Raw genomic sequence first — 16,324 nt, 5'->3', positions numbered from 1 at the left:
AGTGACAGCTCCCCTGGCGGCCAGAAAAAGTTAAATAGCCTCTGTGTATGTCTGTATATGTTTGTATGTCAAAAACTGGCATTGAATGTTTGCCATATATGTGTACACTAATCCGCCCTGAGTCCCCTGCGCGGTGAGAAGGGCGGAATAGAAATACTGTAAATAATTAATTAAATAAATTTCCGGCTTCTGGAGATGGTGCTCAACTCTGGCTCTGGGGAGGTGCTCGGGTGTTCATCTCCATTTCAAAGCTGAGGAGGCTGTTTTGTCCACAGACACTTCCTGATTGTGTGGCCAGCATGGCTGCCTGAAGCTCCTTTTACTTTCTGCTGAGCTGTAGTATTGATGTATTCACATTTGGGGTGTTATACTTTGCTTCCATTCCAAGCCTCTTCCCCCTTCTGCATCCTGTTCTGTGCTCCGTGTCCTTCCCGGATTCACCATCTGTTTCTCCTTCCTCCTTCCCAAGGGAAGCTGAATTTCCACCAGACGCAGGTGTTCCAGAAGATCGCCTCCGACCTCCAGCCCCGCATCCCTGAGCTCTCTCCCACAGATGTGGTGCGCTGCGTCAAGTCCTTTGCTTACCTCAAGTGGCTCAACTTGCCCCTCTTTGAGGCCGTTGCGCAGGTGAGCAGGAAGTGCCAGGGCTTTGCTTGCATGTCCTCATAGAACCCTAGAGTTGGAAGGGACCCCCAAGGGCTATCCAGTCCAGCCCCTTCTGGCAGGCAGGAAGCCATTCAACCTTCATAGAAGGACTCCCAGGCCATGGCTTCTAGGTTTGGACAGCACTTACAGTCAGGAGGGTCTGCCTGATGGAATCTTTTTCCCTGGGCTCTCTTGTTTCCTTGTCTCTGGAGTGGTAGAAAACAGACCTCTCTCATCGAATCATACAATTGGAAGAGACCACACGGGCCATCCAAACCAATCCCCTGCCATGCAGGAAAAGCACATCCCATTTTTAAATTTTTTGTATGTGTGGATGGAATCTTTTTTTTTCTTTTTTTTCTTTTAAAAAAAATAAAACTGTTTATTTTGGTTACGGTACACAACAGAAAAGCAAATGGTGGCAGATATAATCAGGTAATAATATATTTTTTATGTGTACATGCCTATATAGAGTCATAGAATCATAGAATCAAAGAGTTGGAAGAGACCTCATGGGCCATCCAGTCCAACCCCATTCTGCCAAGAAGCAGGAATATTGCATTCAAATCACCCCTGACTATATACCTTAGTCAATCAACCGGTTAATTTTGACATTGAGTACAAATTATTATCAGTTACTTAACTTAATACATACTAGGATTAATACTTAACTTAATTAATACTAGGATGCAATGGAACAATGGGGTTGTTGTAGGTTTTTTCGGGCTATATGGCCATGTTCCAGAGGCATTTTCTCCTGACGTTTCGCCTGCATCTATGGCAAGCATCCTGGGAGGTTGTGAGGTCTGTTGGAACTAGGAAAAAGGGTTTATATATCTGTGGAATGACCCGGGTGGGACAAAGAACCCTTGTCTGTTGGAGCTAGGTGTGAATGTTTCAACTGACCACCTTGATTAGCATTTGAAGGCCTGCAGTTGTTTGGTGTGGCTTGTTAGTGCCTGGGGCAATCTTTTGTTGAGGGGTGATTAGATGTCCCAATCAAGGAACATGTAGACTACTTCAACCAGAGAAGTCAGCCATAGCAGAGCACCTGATGAACCAGCCTGGACACAGCATTTTATTTGAGAACACAGAAATGCTGGATCACTCCAACAACCACCATGTCAGACTACACAGAGAAGCCATTGAAATCCACAAGCATGTGGACAATTTCAGCAGAAAGGAGGAAACCATGAAAATGAACAAAATCTGGCTACCAGTATTTAAAAAAACTCTGAAATTACAACAGCAAAACAACAGAGGGGAAACAATCAGGGACATCTAATCACCTCTCAACAAAAGATTGCCCTGGGCACTGCCAGGCCATCAAATGCTAATCAAGGTGATCAGTTGAAACATTCACACCTAGCTTCAGCAGACAAGGGTTCTTTGTCCCACCCTGGTCATTCTACAGATAAATAAACCCCTTTTCCTAGTTCCAACAGACCTCACTACCTCTGAGGATGCTTGCCATAGATGCAGGCGAAACGTCAGGAGAGAATGCCTCTAGAACATGGCCATATACGTGGGGCTGCCCCTGAAGACGGCCCGGAAGCTGCAACTAGTCCACCGCGTGGCAGCCATGATCCTAACAGGGGCGGAGCGCAGGGAGCACACAACCCCCCTGTTGCACCAGCTCCACTGGCTGCCGATTTGCTACCGGGCCCAATTCAAGGTGTTGGTATTGGCCTTTAAAGCCCTAAACGGTTCCGGCCCAAGATACCTATCTGACCGCATCTTGGCCTATGAACCCACCCGGACTTTGAGATCTTCCGGGGAGGCCCTGCTCTCGATCCCGCCAGCCTCTCAAGCACGGTTGGCGGGGACGAGAGATAGGGCCTTCTCGGTGGTGGCTCCTCTGCTATGGAACGCCCTTCCTGTAGACGTTAGGCTGGCACCATCTCTCATGACATTCCGTAGAAAGCTGAAGACCTGGATGTTTGTGCAGGCGTTTGAGTAATTCAGTGCAATTTTGGTAATTTGAACATAGGAATGGAACAATGGACGACGAATTTGGATCACGCTTGGATGATGAGGCGATCGGGGATGGGATTTGTGATAAATGTGTATTGATGATTGTTTATTAGCTAGTAATGGAAATGTGTAATTTAACTGTTATTGCATATTAATTATTGCTGTTTTTATTGTCTTTGCTGTTTGCTGTTTGGAAACCGCTGTGAGTCGCCCTCGGGCTTGAGATACAGCGGTATACAAGAATAGTAAATAAATATAGCCCGGAAAAGCCTACAACAACCCAGTCAGGGATTTCTAATCACCTCTCAACAAAAGATTGCCCCAGGCACTGCCAGGCCTTCAAATGCTAATCAAGGTGGTCAGTTGAAACATTCACACCTAGCTCCAGCAGACAAGAGTCCTTTGTCCCATCCTGGTCATTCCTCAGATATATAAACCCTTTTTTCCTAGTTCCAACAGACTTCACTACCTCTGAGGATGCTTGCCATAGATGCAGGCGAAACGTCAGGAGAAAAATTGCCTCCAGAACATGGCCATATAGCCCAGAAAAACCTACAACAACCGAGTGATTCCGGCCATGAAAGCCTTTGACAATAGAATGGAACCATGGCTTCAAACTACAAGAAAGGAGATTCCACCTGAACATGAGAAAGAACTTCCTGACTGAGATAGAGCTGTTCAGCAGTGGAACTCTCTGCCCCGGAGTGTGGTGGAGGCTCCTTTGGAGGCTTTTAAGCAGAGGCTGGATGGCTATCTGTCAGGGGTGCTTTGAATGCAATTTTCCTGCTTCTTGGCAGAATGGGGTTGGACTGGATGATGGCCCAGGAGGTCTCTTCCCACTCTAGGATTCTCTGAGTTGCCTTTGTTTACCATCCCAGGAGAGAAGCAGTTCTAATGCCATCTTACCCATATGGAATTTTAAAATGCTATAAATAAATACATTCAGAAAAAGGCCATTCATCATTTGGGAAAGTTAGAAAAAAGAAATTAAAGTCCAGGTGTTTGTAGGAACTATTGAGTTTCGAAAATAGCCGAGAGCACTAGAGGATTGGCAGCTCTTGAATCATAGAATCATAGAATCCAAGAGTTGGAAGAGACCTCATGGGCCATCCAGTCCAACCCCATTCTGCCAAGAAGCAGGAATATTGCATTCAAATCACCCCTGACAGATGGCCATCCAGCCTCTGCTTAAAAGCTTCCAAAGAAGGAGCCTCCACCACACTCCGGGGCAGAGAGTTCCACTGCTGAACGGCTCTCACAGTCAGGAAGTTCTTCCCAATGTTCAGATGGAATCTCCTCTCTTGTAGTTTGAAGCCATTGTTCCATTGCGTCCTAGTCTCCAAGGAAGCAGAAAACAAGCTTGCTCCCTCCTCCTCCCTGTGGCTTCCTCTCACATATTTAGACATGGTTCTCATCATGTCTCCTCTCAGCCTTCTCTTCTTCAGGCTAAACATGCCCAGTTCCCTAAGCCGCTCCTCATAGGGCTTGTTCTCCAGACCCTTGATCATTTTAGTCGCCCTCCTCTGGACACATTCCATGCTCCGGTTGAAGCTGTTCATTTGGGGTCTGTTTATTCTTATTTTTTGCCATTTGGTGCTTTCTGTCTCTTTGAGGAAGAGAAAGGTAAGACGGAGCAACTCATAGTGAAGGTGAGAAAGGTAAGCTCACTTCTTCCTCTCCTTTGCTTCTTCTGTTCTCAGTACGTCGTGGACAATGCAGGCAAAATCAGCCCGGTCCAGCTGAGTAACGTCATCCTCGCTTTCGCTCGCTTGAACTTCCAGCCCAGCAGCAGAGAGACCTTCTATAAAGTGGTAATTCCTTTATTTGGGGTGCTGGGGCTTCATCTGGGTTGGGATTTGCAAGCCTGGAAGGGGTCAGGACTGAGCAAATTTGGGCTGTTTGGGTGTTTTGGACTCCAATTCCCACCATTCCTAACAGCCTCAGACCCTTTCCTTTTTCCCCTCAGCTGCTTAAATAATAAATAAATAAATAAATACGAGTTAAAATATTGACAAGTCCAAGATGTTTTAAGGGAGACTAGATTTTTTTTGGCAACTGAATTAACACTTCTGAAACTCTGCTGTTTTTTGTGCATTGGCATATCTTCGTTCCTGGCAGTTGAAAGAGATATCTAGGTATATCAGTCTAACAGCTGAGGAACCTAATTGCCTTGCATGAATGCTAGTGGAGATTTATCACTAAGGAGGTGGACTCAAGTGATTTTTAACTCTTTTTCAGGATGCTCATCTATATCTATATAAATGTAATGTTCGTTTGTGGGATTAATATAACTCAAAAACCACTGGACGAAATGACACGAAATTTGAACACTACACCCCTAACAGACCAACGAGTGACCATTACTCATAACCCCCCCCCCCCAAAAAGTGTATAGGACTTAAAAACCCCAAAAAGCTAAATGATAATAAAAAGCTAAATGACAATACAGAAAAAAGAGGGAAGAGAGAGGGAAGGAAGGAAGGGGTGAACGAAAGAAGGAAAGAAAGAGAGAGAGAGAAAAGGAAGCATGGAAACAAAGAGCGAAGGAAGGAAGGAAAGAGGTGGAGAAGGAAGAAAGGAGAGAAAGAGGAAAAGAAAAAGGGGAAGGAAAGAGAGGTAGAGAAGGAAGGAAGGAGAGAAGGAAAGAAAAAAGGAAAGGAAGCAAAGAGGTAGAGAAGGAAGAAAAGAGAGAGGGAAGGAAAGACAGATGGAAGGATGGAAGCCAAAAGTAAAGGAAGGAAAGAGGCAGAGGGAAGAAAGGAGAGAAAGAGGAAAATAGAAGGGATGGAAAGAAAGGGGTAGAGAAAGAAGGAAGGAGAGAAGGAAAGAAAAAAGTAAAGGAAGGAAAGAGGGAGCGAAGGAAAAAGAGAAAGAAACAGAGAAAGAGGGAGGGAAGGAAAGACAGAAGGAAGGATGGAAGCCAAAAGCAAAGGAAGGAAGGAAAAAGGCAGAGAAGGAAGAAAGGAGAGAAAGAGGAAAAGAGATGGGATAGAAAGAAAGGAGTAGAGAAAGAAGGAAGGAGAGAAGGAAAGAAAAAAGTAAAGGAAGGAAAGAGGGAGCGAAGGAAAAAGAGAAAGAAACAGAGAAAGAGGGAGGGAAAGAAAGACAGAAGGAAGGATGGAAGCCAAAAGCAAAGGAAGGAAGGAAAAAGGCAGAGAAGGAAGAAAGGAGAGAAAGAGGAAAAGAGATGGGATAGAAAGAAAGGAGTAGAGAAAGAAGGAAGGAGAGAAGGAAAGAAAAAAGGAAAGGAAGGAAAGAGGGAGTGAAGGAAGGAGGGAAAGAGGTAGAGAAGGAAGGAAGGAGAGAAAGAGAGAGGGAAGGAAAGACAGACAGAAGGATGGAAGCAAAAAGCGAAGGAAGGAAAGAGGCAGAGAAGGAAGAAAGGAGAGAAAGGGAAGGAAAAGAAAAAGAGGAAGGAAAGAGGTAGAGAAGGAAAGAAGAAAAGGGAAGGAAGGGGGGAAAGAAGGAGAGAAAGAGGGAGGGAAGGTTGGCCACAGCAATGCATGGCGGGTACAGCTAGTACTTTATAAAAGGTTACGAAAGGCAGTATTCTAGCCTTTCTGCAATAGGCTGCCAAAAGAAAATCAGGGTCCTCATCACATGTCAACTCTCCTTTAGCCTATTTAACTTTTTCTAGCAGGAGAATGGCCTCCTCTTCCACGGTGTGCTTTGTCTCTAGGTCCACGGAGGGCTGGACGACTGCCTGGACGACCTGGAGCCCCACCTGCTGCTGGACCTGGTCTGGTCGCTCTGTGTGCTGGAGCAAGCCCAGGCCGCCCACCTGCGGAAGGTGCTGGAGCCCGCCTTTTGCGCTCGCTTCTTAGGTAGGCCCAGAGGGTCCACGGAGGGGGCAATGCGTTGGCGTGGGCCTCCAAGTCACCCATGAACATTTTGGTGGTTTTCTTAGTCAAGGAAGACTTGGAGGGGGTTGGACCAGACCTTTCCAATGAAATATTTCCTAGTGCAGGAATTGTTAGGGATTGTGGGAGTTGAAGTCCAAAGTTGGCCCATGCCTGTACTAGAAGGACCTAGAGATGCCTAGATGGGTTTTTGCTCTAGTTCTTGTGACGCAATTACTATTTAACCTGTATACTGGGGATCCTGGGAATGGCATTTTCATGGTTTCCTCCTTTCTGTTGAAATTGTCCACATGCTTGTGTATTTCAATGGCTTCTCTGTGTAGTCTGACATAGTGGTTGTGAGAGACTACACAGAGAAGCCATTGAAACCCACAAGCATGTGGACAATTTCAACAGAAAGGAGGAAACCATGAAAATGAACAAAATCTGGCTAACAGTATTAGAAAACTCCTGAATCCTTTCCCCAGGTACTGTTTTGAAGCCAAGTGTTACCCATCCTTTATCTAGCCCAACACTCAAACTATTATATCACAGTTATTATGGACTCCAGCCTAAGTGTGACATAGTATTGTCGAAAGCTTTCATGGCTGGAATCACTGGGCTGTTGTAGGTTTTTCAGGCTATATGGCCATGTTCTAGAGCAGGGGTTCTCAACCTTCCTAATGCCGTGACCCCTTAATACAGTTTCTCATGTTGTGGTGACCCCCAACCATAACGTTGTTTTTGTTGCTACTTCACAAGTGTTATGAATCGTAATGTAAATATCTGATCTGCAGGATGGATTTTCATCCACTGCCCAAATTTCGCACAAATGGCCCATACTGGTGGGTTGCGGGGGGGGATTGACTTTGTCATTTGGGAGTTGTAGTTGCTGGGATTTATAGTTCACCTACAATCAAAGAGCATTCTGAACTCCACCAACGATGGAAATGAACCAAACTTGGCACATAGAACTCCCATGGCCAACAGAAAATACTGGGAAAATAGGTGAGCATTGACCTTGAGTTTGGGAGTGGTAGTTCACCTACATCCAGAGAGCACTGTGGACTCAGACAATGATGGATCTGGGCCAAACTTGACATAAGTACTCCATATGTTCAAAGGTGAACACCGGTAGAGTTGGGGGGAAATAGACCTTGACATTTGGGAGTTGTAGTTCCTGGGATTTATAATTCACCTGCAATCAAAGAGCATTCTGAACTCCACCAACGATGGAAATGAACCAAACTTGGCACATAGAACTCCCATGGCCAACAGAAAATACTGGGAAAATAGGTGAGCATTGACCTTGAGTTTGGGAGTGGTAGTTCACCTACATCCAGAGAGCACTGTGGACTCAGACAATGATGGATCTGGGCCAAACTTGACATAAGTACTCCATATGCCCAAAGGTGAACACTGGTAGAGTTGGGGGGAAATAGACCTTGACATTTAGGAGTTGTAGTTCCTGGGATTTATAATTCACCTGCAATCAAAGAGCATTCTGGACTCCACCAACGATGGAAATGAAGCAAACTTGGCACACAGAACCCCCCGTGACAAACAGAAAATACTGTGTTTTGTGATGGTCTTTGGCGGCCCCTCTGCCACTCCTTCGCGATCCCCCCCCCCCCCGGGATCGCGACCCCCAGGTTGAGAAATGCTGTTCTAGAGGCATTCTCTCATCTTGTTGTGTTTCAAATAATAATAATACTCTCACAACCACCATGTCAGACTACACAGAGAATCCACTGAAATCCACAATCATGTGGACAATCTCAGCAGAAAGGAGGAAACCATGAAAATGAACAAATTCTGGCTACCAGTATTAAAAAAAACTCTAAAATTACAACAGCAAAACAGCAGAGAGGAAACAAACAGGGACATCTAATTACCTCTTAACAAAAATTTGCTCCAGGCACTGTCAGGCTATCAAATGCTAATCAAGGTGGTCAGTTGAAACATTCACCCCTCACTCCAGCAGACAAGAGTCCTTTGTCCCACCCTGGTCATTCCACAGATATATAAACCATTTTTCCTACAAAAGTTTGCTCCAGGCACTGTCAGGCCATTATATGCTAATCAAGGTGGTCAGTTGAAACATTCACCCCTAGCTCCAGCAGACAAGAGTCCTTTGTCCCACCCTGGTCATTCCACAGATATATAAACCCTTTTTCCTAGTTCCAACAGACCTCACTACCTCTGAGGATGCTTGCCATAGATGCAGGCGAAACGTCAGGAGAGAATGCCTCTAGAACATGGCCATATAGCCCGAAAAAACCTACAACAACCCAGTAATTCCGGCCATGAAAGCCTTCAACAATAGTATTTTCTGCTTTAGTCAGGATCTGCAATCAAGAAATAGCCACTAGGTGGCACTGTCTCCCAAGAAGGAAAGGGAACTGACCCCTCATCCACAAAGGTGGGTGACACGCCTTGTGTGGGGAGCAAAGCCCCCCAGGCCCACACAGAGGAACGCCTAAAACATTTGCAAAATGGGGATAGGAAGGGACACAGGACCACCTCTAGTCATCCTTTTGGGGAGGACGTTGGAGATGTTGGGATGCCGCAGTCCCATGCAGAGCAAAAGCTGGCCAATCTGGCCCAGAATCTGCAGGTGTCACATCAGCCCCTTCAGCTTGGAAAGAGAGCGTTCAATCAGTTGCTTCCAGGACATGACTCCATTCACAAGCCATGGAAGCACGGGGTTTCTGTCTGGCAAATGTGTTCTAGCAGCATTTTCTCCTGACGTTTTCATAGAATCATAGAATCAAAGAGTTGGAAGAGACCTCATGGGCCATGCAGTCCAACCCTATTCTGCCACGAAGCAGGAATATTGCATTCAAATCACCCCTGACAGATGGCCATCCAGCCTCTGCTTAAAAGCTTTCAAAGAAGGAGCCTCCACCACACTCCCTCCGGGGCAGAGAGTTCCACTGCTGAACAGCTCTCACAGTCAGGAAGTTCTTCCTCATGTTCAGATGGAATCTCCTCTCTTGTAGTTTGAAGCCATTGTTCCGCGTCCTAGTCTTGCCTGCATCTGTGACTGAATGGCATCTTCGGAGGATCTGATGGTGGTAAAACAAGAGGAATATTACTTATTTATTTATTTACAGTATTTCTATTCCGCCCTTCTTCTCACCCTGCAGGGGACTCAGGCCGGATTACAGTGTACACATATATGGCAAACATTCAATGCCAATTCTCACATACAAACATATACAGACATACACAGAGGCTATATAACTTTTTCTGGCCGCCACGGGAGCTGTTGCTTTCCTCGTCCATCTGCGACGCTGATGAAGCACTTCCGCATTCCCCACATGCTTCCCCGCTGGAATGCTCATCTGGAGTCTTCTTTATGGCCTCATAAATCAGTTAATTTAGCCTCCCCACACTTTAAGGTGGTACCTAATTTTCCTACTTGACAGATGCAACTGTCTTTCGGGTTGCAAAGGTCGACAACAAGCTACACACAATTGGTTGGAAACCCACTCCAACCTGGGCTGGCTTCGAACTCATGACCTTTTGGTCAGAGTAATCTTAATGCAGCTGACACTCAGCCAGCTGCGCCACAATCCCGGTGCCATGGATACTGTGGAGTGTCCAGGGTAGGAGAAAGAACCAATGTGTGGAATGTCCAGGGTGGGAGAAAGAACCAAGGGTGCAGTTCGCAAACCTGATTTGCAAGTGTTTGCGTGGGATCCATCCATTAGCATGTGAATAACACTACCCAGGGGTATATATTCCACTTGCTTGACCACCATCGGATCCTTTGAAGATGCCAGGCACAGATGCAGGCAAAATGTTGGGAGGAAATGCTGCTAGAACACAGTCATACAGCCCAGAAACCATACAACTCCCCTGTGATTATGGCAGTGAGAATACAAGAGAGGAGATTCCATCTGAACATGAGGAAGAACTTCCTGACTGTGAGAGCCGTTCAGCTGTGGAACTCTCTGCCCCGGAGTGTGGTGGAGGCTCCTTCTTTGGAAGCTTTGAAACAGAGGCTGGATGGCCATCTGTCAGGGGTGATTTGAATGCAATATTCCTGCTTCTTGGCAGAATGGGATTGGACTGGATGATGGCCCAGGAGGTCTCTTCCAACTCTTTGATTCTATGATTCTATAATGTCCCTTCCCTTCCCTTTGGCCTTCAGTGTCTTCCTCTGACCCCTTGCAGGTGACCGGTCCCCAAAAGGTCGGAACTACCAGCTGAAGCTGCTGCACATCAATGCCACGGCCCGCCTGGAGCGCCCCGACTACGAGGGGCCCTTCCTGCCGATGGAAGAGGGGGCCCCGCAGGTCAAGGAGCTGCAAGGAGAGCGGAAGGCCAGCCCTTTGCAGAGCGGCCTCCGGGAAGCGCTCAGAGCCGTGGCCGGAGAGGAAGGGAAGGTGCGCTTCGAGGTGGACACCCCCTGGGGATGGCAGCTGGGTGAGTCCCATCCGTCTCACCTTTCGTAAAGTGTGATCTTCCTGAGAAGAGTATAATATTTGTTTGAATTAATATCCACTTGCATTTATGGAAGGCAACTTAGGTTTCTCAGTTGTTAGGCTGATATACCTGGCTATCTCTCTGAACTGTTAGGAACAAAGATAGGCCAATGTACAAAATATATAGCAGATTTTCAGAAGTGTTAATATCTACTATATTTTCAGAAGTGTTAATATCTAATATATTGAATGCAATATTCCTGCTTCTTGGCAGCAGGGGGTTGGACTGGATGGCCTATGAGGTCTCTTCCAGTTCTTTGATTCTATGATTCTATGATACTCTCCCATAAAATATATTGGTTTTTAAATCATGCTCTCAACAGACCAAAAATAGGTAGTCTTCATTAAAAGTAGCATAGTTGATTTACTCACAAACTTTATATATTCAGCATACAGTTACATTTTTATTGGTTGAGAGTTTAAACAGTAAGTTCTCTAAAGCATTTTGTTTCAGTCTCTTCGTTGCTGCAGACAGACTAACACTCTCTCCAGTTGAATACATTACTGAACATTGACTCAATTAATAATAATAATAATAATAATAATAATAATAATAATAATGTGGTCCCAGTGGTGATCAGCACACTGGGTGCAGTGCCTAAAGACCTTGGCCTGCACTTAAAGACAAAATTGCCACCTGTCAGCTCTAAAAGACCACCCTACTTGAACCTGCAGACATGATTTGTCAATACATCACACAGTCCTAGACACTTGGGAAGTGTCTGACGTGTGATCCAGTACAACAGCCAGCAGAGTGACTGCTGTGGACTCATCTTGTTGTGTTAATAATAATAATAATAATAATAATAATAATTGCAAAGACTCTGGCACAAGCCAGTAAAGGCAGTCCCAGTGGTGATTGGCACACAGGGTGCAGTGCCTAAAGACCTTGGCCTGGACTTAAACACAATCATAGAATCAAAGAGTTGGAAGAGACCTCCTGGGCCATCCAGTCCAACCCCATTCTGCCAAGAAGCAGGAATATTGCATTCAAAGCACCCCTGACAGATGGCCATCCAGCCTCTGTTTAAAAGCCTCCAAAGAAAGAGCCTCCACCACACTCCGAGGCAGAGAGTTCCACTGCTGAACAGCTCTCACAGTCAGGAAGTTAGGAATCAGCCCTGAAAAAATTACCATCTGCCAACTGCAGAAGGCCACCTTACTGGGATCTGCACGCATTCTTCGCCGATACATCACACAGTCCTAGGCATTTGGGAAGGGTCCGACATGTGATCCAATACAACAGTTTGCTGTGTACTAATCTTGTTGTGTTTCAAATAGTAATGTAAAACACAAACGCCAAGGGAGGACATAACCTCCCCTGCCAGGAGTGCATCTTGGTGGCAGTTTGTATGACTCTGCTCCTTTGGGGAGACCATCCAGCTGAGGAATTTCTCTCCTTGTCCCTTTGCAGAGGCCGAGATGGTCCTTGACGGCGACAACCGGCCTTTGCCTTTGGCAGATTTCCCTGCTGCTCCTCCTCTGCCCAAACCTGGGGCACCCAAGCCTCTCCTTTCGGGGGTCAAGCGGTGAGTTTCCTGAATAGATTTTGAGAGTATCGGGATTTATTTATTTATTTGTCGTGTCAGGGCAGCCAGTCAATTATATTACATTTCTAACAGAACAAAGCAAACAAACAGGCAAAATGCAACATTTGTGAGTTTGGTAGTTGATTAAATGTCCTTTGACCAGTCTCTGGCCACTTGGAGTGCCTCTGGGGTTGCCGCAAGAAGGTCCTCCCTTGTGCATGTGGTGGGGCTCAGGGTGCATTGCAGCAGGTGGTCAGTGGTTTGCTCCTCTCCGCACTCGCATGTCGTGGATTCCACTTTGTGGCCCCCTTTCTTGAGGTTGGCTCTGCATCTCGTGGTGCCAGAGTGCAGTCTGTTCAGCGCCCTCCAAGTCGCCCCGTCCTCTGTGTCCCCAGGGGGGGAGTCTCTCATTGGGTATCAGCCATTGGTTGAGGCTCTGGAATTTCACCTGCCACTTTTGGACTCTCGCTTGCTGAGGTGTTCCAGCGAGTGTCTCTGTAGATCTTAGAAAACTATGTCTGGATTTAAGTCGTTGACGTGCTGGCTGATACCCAAACAGGGGATGAGCTGGAGATGTCTCTGCCTTGGTCCTTTCACTATTGGCTGCTCCTTCCCGGCTGATGTCAGGTGGTGCAATACCAGCTAGACAGTGTAATTTTTCCAGTGGTGTGGGGCACAGACACCCCATGGTGATGCGGCATGTCTCATTAAGAGCCACATCCACTGTTTTAGTGTGGTGAGATGTGTTCCACACTGGGCATGCATACTCAGCAGCAGAGTAGCACCGTGCAAGGGCGGAGTGGGACTGCCATCACTTTAGTAGTTGTGCAGAAGAGGGAGGTGTTGCTTGTTCCCTGTTTCCATAACAAGCAAACTTTGCCAATGGGAAGTAGGCAGGAGGAAGTGGAGCTTGAAGTAGTCTCTTTTTTGGACTGCAATGCCCAGAATCTCCCAGTCAAGGGAAAGAGCAGCCCTGGGAGCCCTGTGTGTGTGTGTGTGTGTGTGTGTGTGTGTACACCCAGTTGTAGGCCCGGCCTCACCTCCGCGCTCTCTTGCAGGCTGGCCTTCCTGACCTGGGAGTTCCCCAACTTCAGCAACAGGAGCAAAGACCTGCTGGGGCGCTTCGCCATGGCCAGGAGGCACATCCAGGCCGCTGGCTTCGTGCCCGTTGACGTGAGTCACTTTTCGCAGGGAATGGCTTCTCTCATGACGAGAGGGAGAGATGTGAAGCACACACACATCTACCTGGCCTGCTCTCTCCTTTCTCCAGCTCTGAGGGGGCCTACCTCACATCGGCTTCGTGGCCACACTCTGGCAAGGATGGGCAGGCTCTCTCTGTGGCTCTTTCTCTCCTTCCGCCATTTCCCTCATGCATTTTCCCTCTCTCTTTTCTTCCTTTCTTCCTTCCCTTCGTCTCCCTTCCCTAATCCCTTCTTTCTTCCTTCCCCCAAGCCTTTTCCCCTTTCCTTTCTCCTTCCTTCCTCTTTCTTTCCCCTTCTTCCCTGCCTTCCTTCTCCTTTCCTACTTTCTTCCTTTCTTTCTTCTTTCTTTTCTCCTTTCTGCCCTCCTTCCATTCCCCTCATCCACATATTCCTTGCTTCCTTCTTTTGTCTTAACTTCCTTCCCTTTCCCTTTCTTTCCTCTCCTTTCCTCATACATTTCCTTCCTTCCCTTCTTCCCCTTCCTCCCTGCTTTCCTTCTCCTTTCCTCTTTCTATTGTTCCTTCCTGCCCTCCCTCCCTCCCCCTCATACACATGTTCCTTCCTTCCTTTCTCTTCACTTCCTTCCTTCCCTCCCTCCATTTCCCTTTCTTTCCTCTCCTTTCCTCATACATTTCCTTGCTTCCCTTCTTCCCCTTTCCTCCCTGCCTTCCTTCTCCATTCCTCCTTCCTTCCTTTTTCTTCACTTCCTTCCCTCTCTCCCTTTCTCTTTCTTTCCTCTCCTTTCCTCATACATTTCCTTGCTTCCCTTCTTCCCCCTTCCTCCCTGCCTTCCTTCTCCATTCCTCCTTTCCTTCCTTCCTTTCTCTTCACTTCCTTCCTTCCCTCCCTTCCTTTCCCTTTCTTTCCTTTCCTCATACATTTCCTTGCTTCCGTTCTTCCCCCTTCCTCCCTGCCTTCCTTCTCCATTCCTCCTTCCTTCCTTTCTCTTCACTTCCTTCCTACCCTCCCTCCCTTTCTCTTTCTTTCCTCTCCTCATACATTTCCTTCCTTCCCTTCTTCCCCCTTCTGCTCCTTGCTCCCTTTATCTTCACTTCCTTCCCTTTCTCTTTCCTTCTCCATTCCTCCTTTCCTTCCTTTCTCTTCACTTCCTTCCTTCCCCCCCCCCCTTCCTTTCTCTTCCTTTCCTCTCCTGGATAGAGAGATAGAGTCATATAATACATTTCCTTCCTTCCCTTCTTCCCCCTTCTTCCCGGCTTTCTTCTCCTTTTCTCTTTCCTTCCTTCCTTCCTTCCTTCCTTCCTGCCTGCCTGCCTGCCTGCCTGCCCTCCTTCCGTTCCCCTCATACACATGCTCCTTGCTCCCATTATCTTCACTTTCTTCCCTTTCCCTTTCTTTCCTCTCCTTTGCTCATACATTTCCTTTCTTCCCTTCCCCCTTAATTTCTGCTTCTTCTTTCCTTTCTGTCCTTCCTTCCTGCCTTCCTTCCTTCCTTCCTTCCTTCCTTCCTTCCTTCCTTCCTTCCTCCTTCTTGCCCTCCATTCCCTCATTCACATGTTACTTCCTTCCTCTTCACTTCCTTTCCTCTCTTCCTTTCCTCTCCTTTCCTCATACATTTCCTTCTTTCCCTTCTTCCCCCTTCCTCCCTGCCTTCCTTCTTCTTCCTCCTTCCTGCCCTCCCTCCCTCCATTCTCCCTCACACACGTTTCTCCCTTCCCTCTCTTCCTTTCTCTTTCTTTCCTCTCATTTCCTCATACATTTCCTTCCTTCCCTTCTTCCCTGCTTTCTTCCCCTTTCCTTTCCTTCCTTCCTGCCCTCCCTCCATTCCCTCTTATACACATGTTCCTTCACTTCCTTCCTTCCCTCTCTTCCTTTCTCTCTCTTTTCTCTCATTTCCTCATACATTTCCTTCCTTCCCTCCCTTCCTTCTTCTCTCTTCCTCCCTGCCTTCCTTCTCCTTTCTTTCCCTTCTTTTTCTCTTTCCTTCCTTCCTCCCTTCCCCTCATTCTCACAACCTTTATTTCCTCCTTCCCTCCTTTTTCTTTCTTTCCCCTCTCTCTTCCTTTCTTTTTCCTTCCCTTCTTTCTCTCCTTTCTTCATTTCTTCCACACATCACTTTTCCTTCCCAGTGACATCACAGAAGGCCACTTCACCTGACAATAAGCAAACAAACAAACATATTTTGATTTCTCTGTGATAGATAGATAGATAGATAGATAGATAGATAGATAGATAGATAGATGTATGCCTCATCTTTTGGCTTAAATAACTCCCTCTGTGACTGAGAAACTGGAGAGCTCCTTCTCCTCAAGGTTATAGCAAAAATACAAAAACAAGACACGGAAATTCAAGGTCTCATATATATGTGTGTGTGTGTGTGAGAGAGGGGGGGGGGTCACGACTGGAGTTACCCTTCCAAAATGTACCTGTTCCAAGTTACAACCAAATTCACCTCCATAACAAACCTACAGAATCTGGGCGTGTCCACCCCAAAGGGTCCCATCCCCTCCTCTGCATGTAGATCTGCGTAGCGTAGGTGGGTCCCTCTTCCATGCGCTCCGCATGCGCCATCCGTCCTGGCCAGACGTGGCTCCCATCCAGGAAGCCTGGGTCCCATTTCACAAAGAGCGGCGGCGGCACTTAAGCAGCTCCTTGCCAAGGGCCAGAGGAGCCTCGCAGGAAGC

The 16,324-nt window shown here is 46.9% G+C and overlaps 1 protein-coding gene across 3 annotated transcripts in view; it reads left to right on the top strand.

Annotated features, from left to right (window-relative positions):
• The window catches only part of TBRG4 (transforming growth factor beta regulator 4), a 33,585-nt gene that overhangs the window by 13,501 nt on the left and 3,760 nt on the right, over window positions 1-16,324 (top strand). For all 3 annotated transcript variants that reach the window (XM_060782750.2, XM_060782749.2, XM_060782751.2), the window contains 6 exons: window positions 470-627; window positions 4,320-4,430; window positions 6,299-6,443; window positions 10,641-10,892; window positions 12,366-12,480; window positions 13,539-13,653. In XM_060782750.2, coding sequence (XP_060638733.2) covers window positions 470-627; window positions 4,320-4,430; window positions 6,299-6,443; window positions 10,641-10,892; window positions 12,366-12,480; window positions 13,539-13,653 — 896 coding nt within the window. The remainder of the gene's footprint in view (window positions 1-469; window positions 628-4,319; window positions 4,431-6,298; window positions 6,444-10,640; window positions 10,893-12,365; window positions 12,481-13,538; window positions 13,654-16,324) is intronic.

The sequence above is a fragment of the Anolis sagrei genome, chromosome 6 (genome assembly GCF_037176765.1).
Source record: "Anolis sagrei isolate rAnoSag1 chromosome 6, rAnoSag1.mat, whole genome shotgun sequence".
Taxonomy (NCBI): domain Eukaryota; kingdom Metazoa; phylum Chordata; class Lepidosauria; order Squamata; family Dactyloidae; genus Anolis; species Anolis sagrei.
Note: the sequence above shows the minus strand (reverse complement) of the source record. Positions and strands in the feature narration are given on the sequence as shown.